We start from the raw sequence: 21,153 nt of genomic DNA, 5'->3' as shown, positions 1-21,153 counted from the left end.
AAATCCCTAATTACACCGCTCCCTCGATAACTCGCACCTAGATAACTCGCGATCCCTCTTATAACGCGGTGTCTATCTTGGCTCCCGATTTTTTCCAGAGAAAATATATTTAAAATATCTTTAAAATATGCTGAACATGAAAAAATTACGATAAAAATTGATAAATTAAACCTTGATACATTTCTCGTTTTATCATCGAAAATGGTGATTAATGCCTGTAAAAATATAATCCATATTTTGAAATTTGCAAGTTCTAAATAAGAATTAATTTCAGAGATCTCGAAAACGCTTAATTACGCGTATTTGGACGCCAATTTTTGATCTGGGACGCAGAAAATCACTGAGGCGGGAGTCCTCCGTACGCATGTAATAGGTGCATGGGAACATTCAAAGATTTGCCAGTCCTGTTTCAGCCATCTGCTTTGTAGGAAAATGTGTTGATCAGTTAACTGTGCTGATATTTACAATGACAGAATTCAGTGACTGAAAGACTCTTTGATGTACATACATGTTGCCATTTTATAAGAGTACATTATAAAAACAAAAAAAAAACATGATGCAACAGCTAGGCGGCTAGTTCAAAGGCTTTGACTGGTGGCCAAGTGAGAAAATGTACTGATATTTAGTGATTGAATTCAGAGGCAGAAAGACCCAGTTTTAAAATCCTAGCGAGACCTCTGATTAAAGATATCATATATCATGTAAGTTTTTATGATAAATAGTTGACAGTATACTGTAAATAAACAGTCTGGTGAAATAGCGATCAATGAAAACGTCTGGTAAATGCTAACAGGTGGCAACAGAGAATGAAGTAAACACCAATAAAACGTCTTCCTGTGTGAAAGTCACGTTCTAATCCTTTAATTCCGTTTCATTGAAAACATTATAATCACAACATATTCTGTTCATTGAAAACATGAAAAGAGTCAATCGACCGTCACATTGAAACCCGTGAGTACTTCTGTGAGAACCTAATTACATGCCGGCTTTGTTTTGATCAACGACTTGGGGAAGTGTTTGCTGCATTTTAAAAAAATCGATGACAAGAGACCTGGGGTGCTGGATTAAGGGTCTTGGAGCCGCCTTTGACGTAAAGCAAAACAGTAACAGAGACAGTGACGATGATAGTGACTTCGAAGGTTTCAGTGAAACTGATGTCATTAATGCCGAGGCTGTTTGTGAGAAATTCGTACAGACTCATGGTCCTGAGATGGGCGTTTCTCTTGATATGGAGGAGTGGATTTGTGCTGACAATGATTGCCCCACAGCCGAATACATGTCAGATGAAACAATAAATAATTCTATAACGAACAAATTTGCAGCAGAAGACGATTCTAAATGGAGTAACACAAGTGTTGAAAGTGATGCAGACGCAGATGTTGGACCCCCCACCCCCTGCACAGGAAGCAATCAAATATTTTGATATTGCCATAAGGTGGCTGGAGACCCAAAATGTTGACTACGTAAAGCTCATGCAGTTGAGAAATCTGAGGGATTTTGCTCGGCGGCAGAGAAACCAAGGAGTAACACTCACAAAAAAATTAACTGATTTTTTCAAAAAGTGAATCGATATTTGTCAAGCGTGGCACAAATGGCAAGTATTAACTTGTTCTAATTTATGTTGTTTTAAATTTGTAGACCAATTAAATATGTTAGTACTGATTAACCCTTATTTTTTTTGTTTTCCATTTTACTTCTATCGCATTCAAATCTATCTATCGTTCGATCAACACTTTTTCTCGAAAATAGTCGATCTTTTGTATATAAAAAAGTCTAATTTGGATCAAACAATAAACTAGAATGTATCCAATTCAACATAAAAATTAGTGACGTAGTACACAATGTGTAAAGTGGTACACATGTTAAGCGAACGGAAACCACGTGGAATAATGTTTTTGATGATCGCCTCAATATACTGTAATTTATCCTGAAATTAATGTTGCCCTATGAGGAAATAATAAAGTACACCGTTATGAAGAGATATTTATTCACAGTTAATTTCAGCATGATTATAAAGTGAGTATTCAACAGTATTATCTGCCTACCCTCCCCCCCCCCTTATTTTTCCTTTATGTTGTCAATCATTTTATTGGTTTTGGGCTTATTTTATAGGACCCTCGATAACTCGCGCCTCACTTATAGTGCGGTCGATGTTTCTGGACCCCGATGTGCGTGAGTTATCGAGGGAGTGGTGTATCCACATTTCAACTGAACTACAATGGAAACCCTAGTCTAACTGTAAACCAAACTGGCCTTGAACTCAAATGCTATCTAAACATTCTGTTTACAACTTACAATCATGGACAAAAGTTAAACACACAATAAAAATAAAATATACATCATATCAATCATAATATATAAGTTGGTATATTAAGCATACAAAACTGTGCAAATAGGAGTCTTGCTAACTACTGGAAAACACTGGGCAGTAAAGATAAAACCTGGCTCAAAAGCTGTGTCAGCAGTCTAAGAGTCAACATGAAAAATGTACTGGGTTCAATAGATTTTTAATGGGCTGGGGAAAACACTGTGCAAATATGTGCCAGACAGGGTGCGAGTGGTCTTATGTCAAGTCTCCATGGAGATGGCTGTACTCAAGAGGGCAATATTAATGTGTATTCCCTTGCATGAGACATTTGGTAAGATTACCAAAATTATGAATCATCTCTTCAAATTAAGAATCTGGTGAAAAGCCTTAAAAGTTCTGATATTATAAACATTTTACTCTTGATAAAATGATGAATGCTGTCGCAGTTTTGTGAATTCTACCTGCTGAAGGATAATATTCAAATATACAGTTTCTTCCCAGTCAACTGAGGTCTCTCCAAGTCTTGGAAGCTTCTTGGAATCTCGCCTGTAGACTTCAACTTTAGGCTGTAAATAAAGAAAAATACTCTGAATTCATTTATCTTCCTGGGTATCAACTTTGCAGTTTTGTAAAAAAAAAAATATTTCATTTTTGAATTGTGAAATGGGTCCTATTGTATACACAGACTGATAATTACTTCCTGAATTTCTGAAATTCAAGATTTTGTAGAAACCACAAAACACATACAAATCAGAATCTCATAAATAATAGTGAATTCATTTAAAAGGAAGTTACTGTGGCATTAATTCCTAAACACGTCTGATTATAATTATTTGCATAAATTGTAAAATACTGACTTTGTCTGTCGGTTTTATTCATTAAGAAAAGCTTTATTATCACATAAGAGTTTTAATGCATGGAAACAATATCAAAATACAATAACACTGTCATACTACAGTAATAAATTCCATCAAATGAACAGGTTTCCAACATTTTGACAGATATGCCATGTAATAATCTGTCCTAAAAAGTGAAAGAGGGAACAGAGAGAGGGGGGAATGAAAGGGGGTGAGGGTATCAATGAACACAGCTTCCACCTTAAGAAATTCAGGACCTACACACATCTGAGATGAGACCTGTTAAAGCAGAATATCTATCTCTGCTAAAATTCTTTCCAGTGGCTTCAAAGCAGAACTACTAGAAAAACCAAATTTATTAAAGTAGTTTCTCAGCCAGAACTATTTTTAAAACTAAATTTATTTGTAATTATTTACTTTCAAACAAGAGGCATGTCCAAAAATATACCTATCCACCCACCTCTTGTCTGAATGAAGGGTGCAGGTAGAAAAGAACCATAATTCAGGCAGACTGTATGCATGTATGAACATGCAACAGAAGAGTGCATGTATGCACAAAAAGAAATGGGTTAAACACTTTTAATAAACATCAAATCAGAACAAAACATGTTCACCTGATGTAAAAAATATCTGTGAAGGTTTATGGGCTATTAATCAAACACTGATGGAACAGAAGCCAACGCAAAAATGTACATAAAGGTTTTTGGGTTATTCATCAAAAGATGATGGAATATAAGCCAATAAAAAATGTATCACTATATAGTACACAGAGATAAAACCAACAATTGGTGTTACTCAGGAAAGGTACCAGAGCACAAGAACAAAATGATATGCAAATGTTTATGTTATTTAAAAAGTATCTAACAAGTTTTCGTACAATTCATCAACAAAAATGCTAACCTGACCTTTAACCTTCTGATCCCAAAATCAATTGGCTTCTTTCTTTCACAAGTGCAAGTCATCTACAAAATTTGGTAAATGCACATGGTCAAGAACAGGTCTTTTTGCATAAACCATTTTTTCTCTTTCAGTCAATGACCCTGACCATTGCCCTTTTGACCCCACCCCCATCAACAGTCTCCTTCCTTATCTCAAGTGCGAGCAATCCAAAAAGCCTGCTTCAGGTCTGTTATGTTGAACTGATTTTATTATGCATTAAATCATTTTTATTCTTTTACCAACCTTCAACAATTGTAATGATGTAGAAATGAAGTTATTATGTGGGAAAGACAAAGAACATCGACAGACTATGCAGGCTTATGTAGTACTGTAAAAACAGAATATGCAGGCTTATGTAGTACTGTAGGAATGGACTATGCAGGCTTATGTAGTACTGTAAGAACAGAATATGCAGGCTTATGTAGTACTGTAAGAACAGAATATGCAGGCTTATGTAGTACTGTAAGAACAGACTATGCAGGCTTATGTAGTACTGTAAGAACAGATTATGAAGGCTTATGTAGTACTGTAAGAACAGACGATGCAAGCTTATGTAGTACTGTAAGAACAGACTATGCAGGCTTATGTAGTACTGTAAGAACAGATTATGCAGGCTAATGTAGTACTGACATGGACAGACTATACAGGCTTATGTAGTACTGACATGGACAGACTATGCAGCCTTATGTAGTACAGACATGGACAGACTATGCAGGCTTATGTAGTACTGTAAGAACAGAATATGTAACAGACTATGTAGGCTTATGTAGTACTGTAAGAACAGACTATGCATGCTTATATAGTACTGTAAGAACAGACTATGCAGGCTTATGTAGTACTGTAAGAACAGACTATGTAACAGACTATGTAGGCTTATGTAGTACTGTAAGAACCGACTATGTAACAGACTATGTAGGCTTATGTAGTACTGTAAGAACAGACTATGCAGGCTTATGTAGTACTGTAAGAACAGACTATGTAACAGACTATGCAGGCTTATGTAGTACTGTAAGAACAGACTGTAACAGACTATGCAGGCTTATGTAGTACTGTAAGAACATGTCTTATGTAAACTATCTCCCAACTTTTATATCAGGTTGATCTTACCTTTTTTTTTTTTTTACTACATCCTCATAAAAATTCTTTTTCCAAGATGAAGGCATAATTAATAAGCAGTCTCGTGCTCATAATTAAGGTCATCCGTGATCTTCATGAATAACCGATACAAAAATATGACTTTACTAGACAAAAATATGACTTTACTAGAAGTAAGTAATCCAGTCAATAGGATGCAAGATCACCTCATTAATATGTATTGGTCTCACTCATTACTGAAACAGTCCAAGATCATGATCAGGGATCGTCCTGGGTTTCGCCAATGCCGCAAATTGCGATTTTTTTTCCTTATTGGCGACGAAAATATCCCATCTGGCGATATTTTTGGCGACAGACTTTTTGGTTATTTAATTTGTACATACAATCATGGATTTGGACTGGATACATTAAAAGGGAGAACGAAAGGAAGCCACAAACCTGACTAAGCAATGCATTGAAATCAATCTGTTACACAAATGATCCTTTGTTCGTATTGACAACCCCATCTTTACAGTGTATTGTTACATCATAATCTGCTATGCTGACATCTGGGCTGAGTACTGTATGCTGTGATACTGTCAGTCATGCTACCGAACTATACCTACAACTGACCGACTTCTGAAGACGCGAATAGAACAGATACAATTAATTGAATGGCTAATCCTTCTGTTGTTTTTGTGTTTTTTTACATATACCAATATAATAGTTTTGCTGAACCTTCATAGAAAACTGATAACCTTTGAAGTACCGACTACTGCGTATAAATACAAAGCAAATGGAAAAAAATCTCAGTCACAATTATATCTGTCGCCAGTGCAGCATTTTACTCATTGATCTTTTCCTTTTGTTATCAATCCATGTTACGGCTGCAGAGACTTAAACTCCGCAACAAGAAATAGCACAAAAAAACAGTTTTGCATAATTAATAACAATTATTTATTTCTCAAAATATGACTTTACTAGACAAAAATATGACTTTACTAGAAGTAAGTAGTCCAGTCAATAGGATGCAAGATCACCTCATTAATATGCAAAATACAGGAGTGAAAGAATCCCTAAACTGGGTGTGAATTTATGCTTATATATACGGTCTAATATTGCCAGGTGTTGACTCGTGTAAGTTTCATTCGTGGGAATGGAGATCATATTTTGCTTGTCGAGAAAATTTATACAACATTCAGTGATCATTCTTGGGAATTAGGAAGCAATTCACTACAAGCTTTGTGAAGCTAGCCATAAGGGGAGGGGGGCTGCTGAGAGACTACTGGTGTCACCTGTCAGCACTGTAGACTGTGAACATGTAAGATGAACCTCATAAAAACTGACATCAGAAATAAACTCTGCATCTCATCTCTCGAGAATTTAAAGAGAATCAGCATGTACAGGTGTGAAAAATTAGACTTTGAAACTGCATTCAACAAGTAGGCAGCCCTAAAATCGCGACGGATCTTCATGTAACACTGTGTAACATTTTGTTAATGCTTGTTGTAATTAGAGTATTAACTACCCATCTTTTGTAATTTTCATTGCCTGTTACATTAATAGACTAAATTAACACTTGAAAAAATGTACACTACTTGATCTGGCGACACTTTTTGAAAATTGGCGACCAAATATTGAGGTTGGTGATTTTTTTGGCGACAGCTTTTTAAAAGCCAGGACCATCCCTGATGATGATATAAGCATATATTCAAAATTGGATCACAAATATGGCTTCGATATAAGTAAAAAGCTATGTTTATCAGCTGCAAGATGGCCTCATTAGTATGCACAGATATCACTCATTGCTGAGTCTGCGAGAGATCTTAAAAATGTAAGAATCTATCCCAAGTTTGATAAAAATGGCTCAGAAATATGGTATATAGAACAGTAGATTAATCTCATTAAAATGCATCAATCTTATTCATTATCTAATACACTCAAGATTTGTTTGATACAAGCATATATTGCAAGCTTAATCAAAATCAGATCAGAAATCACTAGCTCAGCCAATCAGGTCAAAGATCAACTCATTAGTATGCATGAATCTTGCCCATTTTTAAATAAGATTTTAGTGGTTATCAACATACAATTCAAGTTTCGTCAACAATGGATCATAAATATGGTCTCCATAGTGGTCACAAGCACAACCAATCAGATGCAAAATCACCTGGATATACAAGTGGTCATACTGGATATACTCATTTCATCTGTGACGTACAATGTGGTAGCCATATTCAGATCAGCACCATTTTCATTTAGGACCATCTAGACATCATAAGAAGTATTTTAATGAAAAATTCCACACTGATATGACCATCTATTCAGGAGTAGTAATACAATATTTCAAAATAGTCACTATGTCCATCATACTGGATATCTGAGCAGCAACAATGTCATTTAGGACAAACAACATCACGGGAATAATGTATGTGAAGTTTCAAGGGAATCCTCCAAGTAGTTTAGGAGCAGTAAGAATAAGAAACTTATGTTATTGTTTTTGTTGTTGTTGCGTTTAACGCCATTTTTCAGCACACGATCGGCTATGCATGGTGGCCAGTATTAATGATGGAGGAAGAACCCTGGAAAACCCCAAGAAGAACCACCGACCCACGAGAAGCTACTGACAAGCTTTCACACATACCCACATTGGTCGAATCCTAGACTCGAACCCACACAGACAGAGGTGAGATGCAGTGATCCATAACGGATAGCACTTTAGACCACTTGGGCCCGCTAGAAACATATGTTAACGCTCCGACAAATGATGGACAATGGTCTATTTCACAAGTTCTTCAGTATCATGAATAGCATAACTAGTAAAAAGAAGTATAATTCTGGACAGATCAAAGCAAAACATAATGAATGTGCATATTAACCAGATGTCAGTAATGCCTGCAGAGTTTCAAGGCAATTCATCAAAACCTGTTGAAAGAACAAAAATTATTCTCTTTACATTATATGCATTTAATTCCAAATGTGGGCCACAACCCTGGAAAAATGCATCTGAGCCTAATGAAAGAAAAATGTGGGCAAGTCAATCTCATGAATAAAATGTCTCTCCTGTTTCAGGGCAATTCATCAAAGTCTGTGGAACAAGTTGTATATACAAGAACAATACAGTAATTACATTTAATACCCCATATTCACCTGCCTAGTTTCAAGACTATTCACCAACAGCTGTGAGACTGGTTGCTTATTGGTTAAGATTTTATCATATATAGCATATCTACAAAATCCCAAAAGGGACATAACTCTGAAAGAATATCAGAGTATAAGAAATGAATCGTGTACAGCTGCCCACAAGTTAATCTTGTCTACAAAGTTCTGAGCAATTCATGAAAAGCTGTGTGACAATTCACACAGACAAGAATAATGCTAATATATTTAACACCCAATAAGGATATAGACCTGAAAAATAATTTATTCATGACATGACAAAGCATTTGTGAACTTTACATGTCAATATTATCTGCCAGTTTCAACACATTGCATGGAAAAATGTGGCATGGAGAAAAAAACCAATCACTAAATTACCCATGCCATATTCATGATGGGGGTGTCCTGGGCCTGACGTCCCGCTTGCCAAAGGAAAGTGAAGCATCTCTCATAGCCTCTCCTTCCCAGGTGTAGTGATCGCCGCAGGACCACTGTCTCGCTCTGCGGGGCAGGAGGTTACTTGCATATGGCCTCTCCTACACTATTGTGTCCACAGCAGCACCTTCACGCGGTGCCCCCTGTTTTTAACAGAGCCTGCTGTGTGGCGCGACCGAGTACCCGGCGGTATAACTGGGTGGGCAGACTGGGCTCATTAGCCTTGGCAGGCAACCAGTCTAAGAGAAGGGAAACTCTGACTCCAAACCCGGGCAGATGAAGCTCATTAGCCTTGTCAGGCAGTTCATCTAGGAGAAGGAAACTCTGATTCAAAACCAACCAAGTCCCATCCATTGGATTATGGCTCCACTGCCTTGTGGATATCTTCGGGAGAAGGAAAGGCTATGGGAGTAAACCCAGACAGAAAATCAGGAGTGGAGCCCCTAAGGCGGCTGGGGGTCGACTACGACCTCCTTCCGGCAGCTCCTGCATCCAAACTGGTGCCAAATGTCATGCTCAGCATTCCTTTGGACCCCACCAGCAAGGACGAGAGGGGGATCCTGACGTCTGGGCAGCCCAGGATCTCCATACTCCACGCCCAGGCTTGCGCCCTGGAGAGGACACTCCAGTCTCGCTACTGAGTGAGGAAACAACACGGAAGCTGACAGTTTACGGGTTATAAGTCCCACCCGATTGGCGTAGGGAAGGGGCGCCACGGGTCAGCTTTGACGGTGGAAGGGATCATCGTGTCCCACTGGCCAACTATCGCCCGCCTCAAGCCGGGCAGCCCCCGGTCAATAAGGTGTTGACCCGCCATCGTCTGCCTGCTCCAGTGGGTGTCTGGAGCTCAGTGTGTTGTTCAGCATGACAAGCAGACGGTAATTCCACACCAGACAAAAGAAACAAGAAACCAATAAAGAAGACTCCAGCTCTTCGATTTGCAAGCTGGAATGTGCGCACCATGTGTACAGGCATCTCCGACGACCTCAGAGAAGTGGACGACACCAGAAAGACGGCCATCATCGATAGAGAACTCACCAGACTAAATATCAGCATAGCTGCCCTCCAGGAAACCAGGCTCGCCTCTAGTGGCTCCCTCAGAGAGGAAAATTACACCTTCTTCTGGAAGGGTCGAGAACCTGAGGAGCCCTGTCAGCACGGAGTGGGCTTTGCCATCAAAAACAATCTCCTGGCCTCGGTTGAACCTCCCACAGGGGGCACTGAGCGTCTCTTGTCCATCCGCCTCACCACTACTTCAGGTCCTGTCAACATCATCAGTGTCTACGCCCCAACCCTCACGTCATCAGAAGACGTGAAGGATCAGTTCTATGGGCAGCTGGACGAACAGATCAAAGGATGCCCCAAAAATGAACCACTATTCCTCCTCGGCGACTTTAATGCCAGAGTAGGTGCGGACCAGGAGTCCTGGCCTACCTGCCTCGGATATCATGGCACTGGAAAGACCAACGAAAACGGCCAGAGACTGCTGGAGCTATGCACCTACCATGGCCTGTGCATCACAAACACCTTCTTCAAGTGTAAGCCACAACACAAAGTGTCATGGAAACACCCCAGATCTCATCACTGGCACCAACTCGACTTGGTCATCACCAGGCGCTCTGCCCTTAACAGCGTCCTCTCCACCAGAACCTACCACAGTGCAGACTGTGACTCCGACCATGCCCTTGTGAGCAGCAGAGTGCGACTACAGCCACACGCGCTCCACCGCTCAAAACCAAAAGGACGTCCTCGCATAAACACTGCACAGATGTCAGTCCCTGCCAAGGTGGAGGAGTATGTGTCTGCCCTGAACAAGGCTCTCCAGGACCTGCCTGAGTATGACGCTACAGCCAAGTGGAACGCCATGAAGGGTGCCATCTACAGTACAGCTATGTCAATGTTTGGCAAGAAGGAACGACCCAGCCAGGACTGGTTCAATGCACACCTATCAAGGATGGAACCACAAATCGAGGAGAAATGAAAAGCCTTCATAGCTTACAAAAAATGCCCTAATGAACGGACGCTTGCTGCTCTCAGAAGTGCCCGAAGTAACACCCAACGCATTGCTAGACAGTGTGCGAACGAGTACTGGCAACAACTGTGTGAAGGAATCCAGCGCAGTGCCGAGTCCGGACACATCCAAGGCATGTACAGTGGCATCAAGAAGGCTCTAGGCCCTACAGTGAAAGGGGTCGCTCCCCTGAAATCCCTGACGGGAGAGAAGATCACAGACCGTGGGCAACAGATGGCCAGATGGGTGGAGCACTACTCAGAACTATACTCCCAAGAAACGTCAGTCACTGATGCAGCCCTCAGCAGCATAAAGAATCTGCCCACCATGGAAGAGCTCAACAAAGTGCCAACCTTAGAGGAGCTCAGCAAAGCAATCGACTGCCTTCCAAACGACAAAGCACCAGGTAGTGACAGCATCCCGCCCGAAGCTATCAAACATGGAAAACCAGCATTGATTAAACCACTGCACGACCTACTTTGCCGCTGCTGGGAGGAAGGAGTAGTCCCCCAAGACATGCGTGATGCCACAATTGTGACCCTTTACAAAAACAAGGGCGACCGCAGTGACTGTAATAATTACAGAGGGATCTCGCTCTTGAGTATTGTTGGTAAAGTGTATGCCCGCATCATACTCAACAGGCTGCAGTTGCTGGCAGACCGTGTGTACCCGGAATCACAGTGCGGCTTCAGAGCAGGCAGGTCGACGACAGACATGATCTTCTCCCTACGACAACTCCAAGAGAAGAGCAGAGAGCAAGGTCAACCACTCTACATGATGTTCATCGACCTTACCAAGGCCTTTGACTTGGTCAGCAGGAAGGGCCTTTTTGAACTTCTGAGTAAGATCGGTTACCCCCCAAAACTCCTCAGCATGATAATCTCTTTCCATGCAGATATGAAGAAAACAGTCCTGTATGATGGATCATCCTCAACTTCCTTCCCAATTAACAGTGGTGTGAAGCAGGGCTGTGTACTGGCACCAACACTTTTTGGGATCTTCTTCTCCCTGCTCCTGTCCTAAGCCTTCGACACGTCCACGGATGGCATATATCTACACACCAGGTCTGATGGGAGGCTGTTCAACCTGGCACGACTGCGCTCAAAGACCAAAGTGAGAGCTGTGCTCATCAGGGAGATACTTTTTGCAGATGATGCAGCTCTTGTGGCCCACACCGAGGAAGCCCTCCAGAGACTGGGAGACCGTTTTGCTGTTGCCTGCACGCAGTTTGGTCTCACAATCAGCTTGGAAAAAACAAATGTCAGCGTGCAAGATACCACCATTGCCCCTTCAATCAAAATCAGTGGTGTCACCCTGGAAGCAGTCAACAACTTTACCTACCTAGGGTCAACCATCAGCAATACTCTCTCGATTGATATGAAGCTGGACAGAAGGCTTGGAAAGGCAAACACCATCATGGCTCGATTAACAAAGAGGGTTTGGGAAAACAACGCGCTGACAGAGCACACCAAGGTCCGAGTCTACCAGGCCTGCGTTCTCAGCACCCTTCTATATGGAAGTGAGACGTGGAGTACCTACATGAGGCAAGAACGCCGGCTCAACTCCTTCCATATACGGTGCCTAAAACGCATCCTGAAAATCAGCTGGCAAGACCGTGTTCCACACAGCGAGATCCTGCAGCGTGCAAGTACCCCCAGCATGTACTCCCTGCTAATTAAACGCCGCCTTCGATGGCTGGGTCACGTCCGACGCATGGAGGATGGAAGGCTGCCAAAGGACATCTTATATGGACAGCTGGCCACTGGCATGAGAAGAGTCGGACGCCCCTCACTCCGTTTCAAAGATGTGTGCAAGAGGGACATGAAGGCATGCAACATTTCACCCGATGGCTGGGAAGAGCTGGCTGAGGACCGAGGCACCTGGAGACTGATGGTAAACAATGGCATATCAGTCGCTGATGCGAGGAGAGGCCAGTTGGCGGCAGAGAAACGTAAGAGAAAGAAGAACGCAACAACAACCACAGTAACGCAGACTTCCCAGTATGTCTGCACCAACTGCAGTAGGGACTGTCACTCACGTATAGGCCTGCACAGCCACAGCAGACGTTGCCAACAGAGACAGACAACACCCCAAGGGCGCTATTCGCATGGTCTTTCGAGACCGAGTCACCAATGATGATGATGATGATGATGATGATGATGATTCATGATGGGCACATTGATTATATACATGGGTACATTCATGCATTAGCAGACCATTATCATATAATAGATTTGCCTTTATGTACCATAAATTGACGAAGCAGTACCTTAAGAACTATACTCCTACCACTGCTGCTTTCCTCCTTTCGGACATAAAAGAGCATGTCATCTGAGGTATCATCTGGAGATCTTGATCCATCAAGGAAATATTCAGAGAACAGAACTGTCCAAGACTGTCTGCTTGTAGTGTCTACCAACTCAAAGTCTGAAATTAATAAATTACATTGACTGTGAATTCACTCATTTTCAATAATATCAATTTTCCTGGTTTTGCTGAAAACATTTTCATTGGTAATAAAAAGTTTAAATTGGGGAAGGGATTCTATTGTTGCCAGAGAAGGTTCATTTATCATTGGGTTTAAGATTCATGACTGATGCAAGCACAAGTCCTGGGATATTATTGATACTCACTGAATTAATTCAAAAGAAGCCCTGTAATATTCTTACTACAAAGGAAATGAACTGAAGCACAATAAAAGTCTTCCATGCCAGAATTAATGTATCATACGCTGCATTAAGAAAGAACGTAATTCACAAGTAAAGACAAATTACTTCTGAAACAAAAAGTTTGGGAGGTTTTTTTTCTGAGTCTAACAGTATTGGAAGTATTTGTTTCAAAGAAAATTACAGTAAACCCAATTAATAAAGTTCAGTCATGGAACTGGCATATGACTAGATGACCATCAGAGACAGGTAACTACTGGTATGTGCCAGCTTATATTAAAATGATCGATATGACATCTGACCTTGATATATGTTGTATAGAACAGTCAGGTACCAAAACAACCATTTTGATACACGTTACTCTACACTGGATTCTATATAGAGGGGACAGCTAATGCAACTATATAATGAGACTTTTCATCCACCTGCAACTGTTGAGACAGATTTTGGACACTTAATTTGCTAATCCAGTGACATCTGATATGACAATAGCTTAATCATATAAAAATGTGTGGCCAGTCTGCAGAAGATTCCAGCTTACAAGATAAAGGCTCATATTATTGTAATCATTTATACAGCATTTCTTAAACTATTCTGAACTTACAAGTTTCTCTAAAAAAGAAATGTCTTTCTAGATTGGTTTGTACTGTAACTGATTATACAAAATAATTAAAACTCAATTCTTGCATTTTTATTAATCTTTACAATAAAGCCAATGGTGACCTTAAAAGTGCCAGGATTTGAAGTGTGCAGCTTTATAATACAAATCCAAAATCTCTGGTAGGAATCTCCTCAAAAACAAAAACACCAGACCAATAATCATAAAATTACATGACACTTTTGGAGGAAACAAGAGTTCTGTAAAACATTTTGCACACAATAAAAACAAAATTGCTACTTAGACACAGCAGAATGAATCTAATTTATGTTTTTCCTTCGATGATAACAACAAATTTACACTCCAAAGCATCCAAGCTACAGTAGCATCTTCTGCTCTGCTAACCTTTGGGATGACCACTCCGGTGGCCTAGTGGTTAGAGCGTCTGCTTCGAAAGTGGGAGGTTGTAGGTTCAATCCCTGGCCAAGTCATACCAGACTTACAAAAATGGCACTAACAGCTACCTCACTTGGCGCTCAGCATTAAGAGGTTCGTGTTAGGACTGATCAGCCTGGTGTCAGGATAATGTGACTGGGTGGAACATCATGCTATGTGTCTGTGGCATGATGCCCCAGTGCTAGACATCACTATGAACTGCCACACTGCAGACATCATAGTGATATGACTGAAATTTTTTTAAAGCTACATTAAAAATCCAAATCACACATGCTAACCTTTGGTCATGTGATGGTCAACAGGTCACAGCATCTTCACAGCTTAAAACTCATGTTGCTAATGAGTGAACTAAATTATGATTTGTGAGTGAAGTAAAAGATTGTAATGCCAGATCAAGATTATGAGGAAAGACCAACCAGTATTTCCAGTTTCTGTGAATGGATCTGTCTGGAGTAAGAGTTGTCAAGGTTATGAGGAAAGACCAACGAGTAATCCAGTTGCTGTGAATGGATCTGTCTGGAGTAACAGTTGTCAAGATTATGAGGAAAGACCAACCAGTAATCCAGTCACTGTGAATGGATCTGTCTGGAGTAAAAGTTGTCCAATGATCAACATATATTACTTTCTTATGATGGGCACAGAGTTTATGTCACTCTGTCACTCATAAAACTGGCCAGACAGAAAATCATATTTTGTGCTTCCTGCCCATACATCATACACCATTGAACAGCAGAATACCAATACACTATCTGAAACATATACTGCAATTCACCATAAAATATTTATAGGATTGCAGACCATAATTTAAAAACACTGGCATTTTCCCACAAAATCAAAGTTTTTTTTATCAAACTAATTCCATCTCAAGTTAACTAGGCTGATGAGAAAGATGAAATAATTAAGATTGTGTAAATCAAATAAATAAAATTGTCTGAGAAGGAAATAACTGAGGACAATATTGTTAGTCAAATAACAGCACACACAGAAAGTAAGATGTTAAAACAGATTTAGCCAAAAAGAAACCTGGCTCATCAGCATTACTTAACACTGATTTCCAATGAGTGTAACAAAAGTGAGAATGTTGAGAGTGAGTTGTGTTGTCCGTGTATGATGTCCCACCCAGCTGAATTATCACAATCTGTATCTCTTATTTTAACGGAGTAGGGTGAATGCATATTCGATGGCTGCATGTAATGGCTCCATTTGAAATACACTATAATATTTTGAAATGATTGTCTTGAGAAAAAATGTTTAATTGCCCTAATCTGGTCTTCAATGCAAGCCTGTGAAGAGTACATCTAGCAACAAAATGACAAACCATGTGATCTTTTAAAAAAAATCTCGTAATTTATCAACAAGTGAGATGCTCTAAAACTATAGTTGTTATGTGTATCTATGATGTGTACTTAACTTTCGTCCATGATTGTAGATTTTACTTTAAGATAATAATCATGTGTAAATAACATGTTTACAAAGCTAACTTTTATCTGTGGTAAGTTGTAAATAAGATGTTGACAAAGCTTTTTGGGTTCAAAAGGTTACAGAAACAACTTGTTTACAATTTAATGGAATTTTCCATTAGAATGACTCACAACTGGATTGGGGGAATGAATATATATATATATATATATATATATATATATATATATATATATATATATATATATATATATATATTAGAACAGGGTACCACGATTTAATGTTTTTGGTCCTAGCTTGGAAAATCATAGCCACACAAGATCATTCAGTTTGTCAACTTGTTGAAAGAATGCTTTTTTGAAGCACTGTTGTTTTCAAATTAATTCTTGTAGAAATTGATTTTCTTAAGAATATCAAAAACAGTAATGTTACTATGACAAATTTTTAAACTAGTTTCTTCAATGACACCAACTGATATTCACTGATCTGACTAATCTTACAATCTTCAAAATTAGTTAATCACTTTGACATCTTGACACATGAATGAAGACAAATGACGGCAATGGGTAATAAGACATATGTAATGAATTTTCTCCACTGAAAATCAATCACGTGAATCTGGCTTTCACAATACAGTTTTATTTGTGTCTGTTAGCAAAACATATTGGTGATGTAACTTGATTGGTTAATAAAGCTCTGCTTTTTAATGAAAACAACAAACAATGTCCTATTGATCATTAATGCAAATAAATAGCATCAATCACAAGTAGGAAATAAGCAGATAAACATAATCTTTCTTAAAAGGTTCACCTAAAAGCCTGAGTGCAAAGACTTAACATTAGCCTTTTGTCAACCCTACTCTATATCCGTACACAGGTCAAGTCTTGTTTTAACCTCTTGAGACATTTTCCACATTAGCCTATTACAGAACCTGCTAAGTGTAATTAATCTGTTCCAGCATCTGGCAGGAATTTAGCAGCTAAAATACATTTTACAAGTTTGACTTGAGTTTTTATTTTGGGGGATTTTTTAAGTGTAAAATTTTACATTTGGACTTGAAATTTGTTTCGGTATTCAGAGTTGAGGGTTTTAAGTTTACTGGGAACAAAAATGATCTTAAAAAAGGAATTATTCAGGACTCCAAACAGATTTTGGTCTTGATGGGTATTTGGTATAATGCAGGGCTTGAAATTAGGATTTTTTTTGCCAAAATGAAATAGATGCCAGCTAAGTTTCTAATTCAGAATCTTTTTTTCATTAGCATCAACTCGAACAAGACTCATGGAAAGTTAAATGTTCATGTTTATATTCTGTATCTTATTATTATCAGATCCCAGCCCATAAAGTATAGTTTCTGGCTGTCAATTATTATCACATCCCTGCCCATAACGTATAGTTTCTGGCTGTCAATTATTATCACATCCCTGCCCATAACGTAAAGTTTCTGGCTGTCTATTATTATCACATCCCAGCCCATAAAGTATAGTTTCTGGCTGTCTATTATTATCAGATTCCAGCCCAATAAGTATAGTTTCCAACTGTTTATTATTATGACATCCCAGCCCATAAAGTACAGTTTCTGGCTGTATATTATTGTGACATCACAGCCCAATAAGTATAGTTTCTGGCTGTCTATTATTATCAGATCCCAGCCCATAAAGTATAGTTTCTGGCTGTCTATTATTATCACATCCCAGCCCATAATTTATGGCATAAAGTACAGTTTCTGGCTGTCTATTATTATCAGATCCCAGCCCATAAAGTACAGTTTCTAGCTGTCTATTATTATCAGATCCCAGCCCATAAAGTATAGTTTCCGGCTGTCTATTATTATCACATCCCAGCCCATAAAGTATAGTTTCTGGCTGTCTATTATTACCACATCCAGGCCCATAAAGTATAGTTTCTGGCTGTCTATTATTATCAGATCCCAGCCCATAAAGTATAGTTTCTGGCTGTCTATTATCATCAGATTCCAGCCCATAAAGTAGAGTTTCTGGCTGTCTATTTCTTGGTCTAGCAGCATGGCACAGCATGACAGCATCCCTTGGATTACATACCTTGATGACAAGTGAGTTCATGTGCACCATTATTAGATCCATTTTAGCTGTACACTTTGCAAATATATCCACATGATTACAACTGTCACTGCACAATGCATTGAATGTTTATGAACAATGATATAAATATTAAAACACATTGTTTGGAATAATTCTAGATTATTCCTACAGTTGGCAAGCACAATCTTTTCCAACAGGTCAATACTAGCTGGAGACCCTATACTTTTTGTTATCACTACAAATAAAATAAGTGCTTTGAGCAGTACACCAGGTTAGTTTAATGTACTTGAAGACTGTTTTCACAATAATCACACCAATTTATTTGATGTGTGGACACGTGGTTTAACATGTCCTTTTGTGCATCAAGCAATTATTACACCTTGTTGAGTGCAGGATACTGGTAAGAACTCAATTAACATAATGAACAGATCAATTAACTATTAAAGAAATTGTAAAGAAGTATATTTCATGCATTGAATGTTATGGCCAGTGTTTATATCTTTGTCATTTCTTAAGTCTCCCTCTAAAAGAGTAGTTTTGGCAATTCACATTAAAAGACCGAGATATTTTAAGTCTGGTATCCATATGGATCATGCTTCTTCACTGGATTAAAACGTGCCATAATTTTAGTAGCTATGCTTAATCAAGAAGAAGATAACTCTAAGTAGTTTATTTTAAAATGAACATTAGAACCAGTCATCAAAACAGGTCTCTTTTGCACCATACCCTGTGTTCATGTGATAATGTCTTGCATGAAATTATTGGTTTTATGTAATTCCCCAAACCCCAAAGTATGCATATCTGGCCTCATTAAAATTTTAGCTCACATTTTTGGGTGAGTAAAGGAAAGACAAATTTTTTAATTCCATTTGATTCTATTGTCTGGCCAAATACCCATTCAACACATATTTTTAGAAAGAGCATCACTTTAACCTATTTTGAAGATATTTTTGAAAATTTTAGTTGCTGCACCTTGCCTGAAATTGAGTTTTGAATTAAGTGGGTCAGGCATGTAATCCAAAACAGAAGATGCATTACCAACATGACAGAAGTAGTACATATAGTTAGTGGCATCATTCGAAAGGCTTGAACTTATGTTACATTGCTATAGTACAAGTCACAAGGGTCAAGTAGGCATTCAACACCATTTATTTCAGTAATGGGTGTGATTTTGTAGACTTTGATTAAACATATCTTTAAGTGGCAAGTATTCACTTCATTTGGATTCGTATACATCCATATTCCTTTGGAAGGCCATTTTTTTTAGATGCCCCAAGAGGTACATACGGCAAATTCATTGTTAAAGTACCTAGACATTTTTGGACAAAATGAACCTAAAGGTGTGATCCAGTATAATCCTGAGTGAATGTTGCTCGCTGTAATGACACAATGAAAGCTAAGCATATTGATAAACAAATTCATACGAACCTCAATTGATACAAATCTACTCGATGCACTCTTATTTTGACCCAAGTTTAGTACATGGCCATCATTATCAAAGTCCATAAGGATTGAAAAGATTTTGGTTAAAGAAAATTAGTGTTAAATTTTAAAAGAACAATTTATATTTAATTTAAAATGTGTAAATATGCATACATGACCCATGTGACTTGTACTTTAATGTATGTAAACTTTGTTACCAAAATCGGCATGGCACACCACATAACAAAATCGTAACTTATCAAATGCTAGATATGTAATTTTATTATGTCTGATCACCTGCTTAAGAAATATAAATTTCTGGACTGTTCAAATGACAATTGTCAGCACCAACCTATGGACTAACCCCTTCATATCCTGGAGGACTGTTGTCAAGTACTGTCTAGACTTTTAATTTACTACTCAATTTTCATGTACAAGAATGCATGCAATTGGAACAATGAATATAAACACAAATTTATGATCTCTGATTTGTGTAGATTATGTTTTGATTACATAGTAAATCAATATAAGGTAAATTCGTATGTACAACGAAAATGATTTACTGCCAAATTATCCTAGGTAGTAAAAACATGGGCATATATATTTTCACTGTATTTTAGATTCACTTGAAAAAAATGTATGGCTATCACACATTTATTTAGTTTATGGTACTATAAAAATAAATGCTGATGTTCAAATGTCGGAAATTTTGACTACATGTTATTAGGTTTCAATTTTTAATCAGTTCATGGCGTATGTGGGTGAAACATAAATGTATAATAATTTGACATCGGAAAATAAAAAAGCTAATACTTAAAAATGCTTTGAGTATCGCTAATTTTAGTTCCGTCGAAAACAGAGCATCTCTGATCTCACATCTTATTTACCATGAATCAAAGTTTTCGTAGTGTTAATAGTATTGATCTGTGACTGAAGAAAATAAATGCAAAACATTAACTTGATGACCTGCTTTGAATAGCTTCAATAAAGAACCATCTATCTTCCTAGACCGCGGTCAGAAGAAGAAAAAAGCGGAGACCTACTTGTTGTATATTGCCCTTCCGAACAGAGATATCGCGAGTTCTTAGGGACTTCATAGTTTATGAACTTTCATGCTTACGTAACTTAAGAGCTAATGTTTACCCCCTGATATTGAAAAGAGGCATTTGTCTTTTGCTCTTTCTTTGTTGACTGTTGACAGCATTCGCCGCAACGATGATTTAGGTTTGGTTTTCTCTCCTTCCTGACTTTCACCATCCTCTTCGTCAGCCATGTTTGCTATTTCCTCAAAACATCCGGTTTGCAGACGATTCTTTTTCGTACGAAACTTCCAAGCGAACAAGGTTCGATAACATAAACTTGCCGCAGTCCTTATTTCAGTCTGGAATTAACTCCCAAATAATATGTATTGTTAAAGATAACTCTGTAAATGCAAGGAGTGTCAAATGAAGCGCAGTTATGTATAATGACCTTAACAGTGGGGAAGTCATGGGATGATCTAAAAAAAAGAACAAGTCGAAATAGACAAATTTTAAGTCGAAGTTTGCATACATAACAAGAAACACCAGCTCTTTGGAGTTATTTTTACTGACTTAAAAACAATATATGGCATTTTTATTCAACAATCAGTTATCTTACTGACTAAAAAACAATATATAGCATTTTTATTCAACAATCAGTTATTTTACTTACTAAAAAACAATATATAGCATTTTATTCAACAATCAGTTATTTTACTGACTAAAAAAC

At 38.4% G+C, this 21,153-nt stretch overlaps 1 protein-coding gene across 2 annotated transcripts in view; it reads right to left on the bottom strand.

Annotated features, from left to right (window-relative positions):
• The window catches only part of LOC149784870 (uncharacterized protein KIAA0930 homolog), a 45,829-nt gene extending 25,009 nt beyond the window's left edge, over positions 1-20,820 (bottom strand). For both annotated transcript variants that reach the window (XR_016425322.1, XM_089978444.1), the window contains exons 1-3: positions 20,548-20,820; positions 13,053-13,210; positions 2,770-2,874 (exon numbers count right to left, since the gene is read on the bottom strand). Coding sequence is in view for 1 of the 2 variants with exons in the window: in XM_089978444.1 (XP_089834570.1) it covers positions 2,770-2,874; positions 13,053-13,210; positions 20,548-20,677 (393 nt within the window). In the remaining variant the exon portion in view is untranslated. The remainder of the gene's footprint in view (positions 1-2,769; positions 2,875-13,052; positions 13,211-20,547) is intronic.
• Between the last annotated feature and the right edge of the window lie 333 nt (positions 20,821-21,153).

Source organism: Sinohyriopsis cumingii, chromosome 13 (assembly GCF_028554795.1).
Source record: "Sinohyriopsis cumingii isolate HCF-2022 chromosome 13, ASM2855479v2, whole genome shotgun sequence".
In the NCBI taxonomy this organism is placed as follows: Eukaryota; Metazoa; Mollusca; class Bivalvia; order Unionida; family Unionidae; genus Sinohyriopsis; species Sinohyriopsis cumingii.
This window is presented reverse-complemented; position numbering and strand designations above follow the sequence as displayed.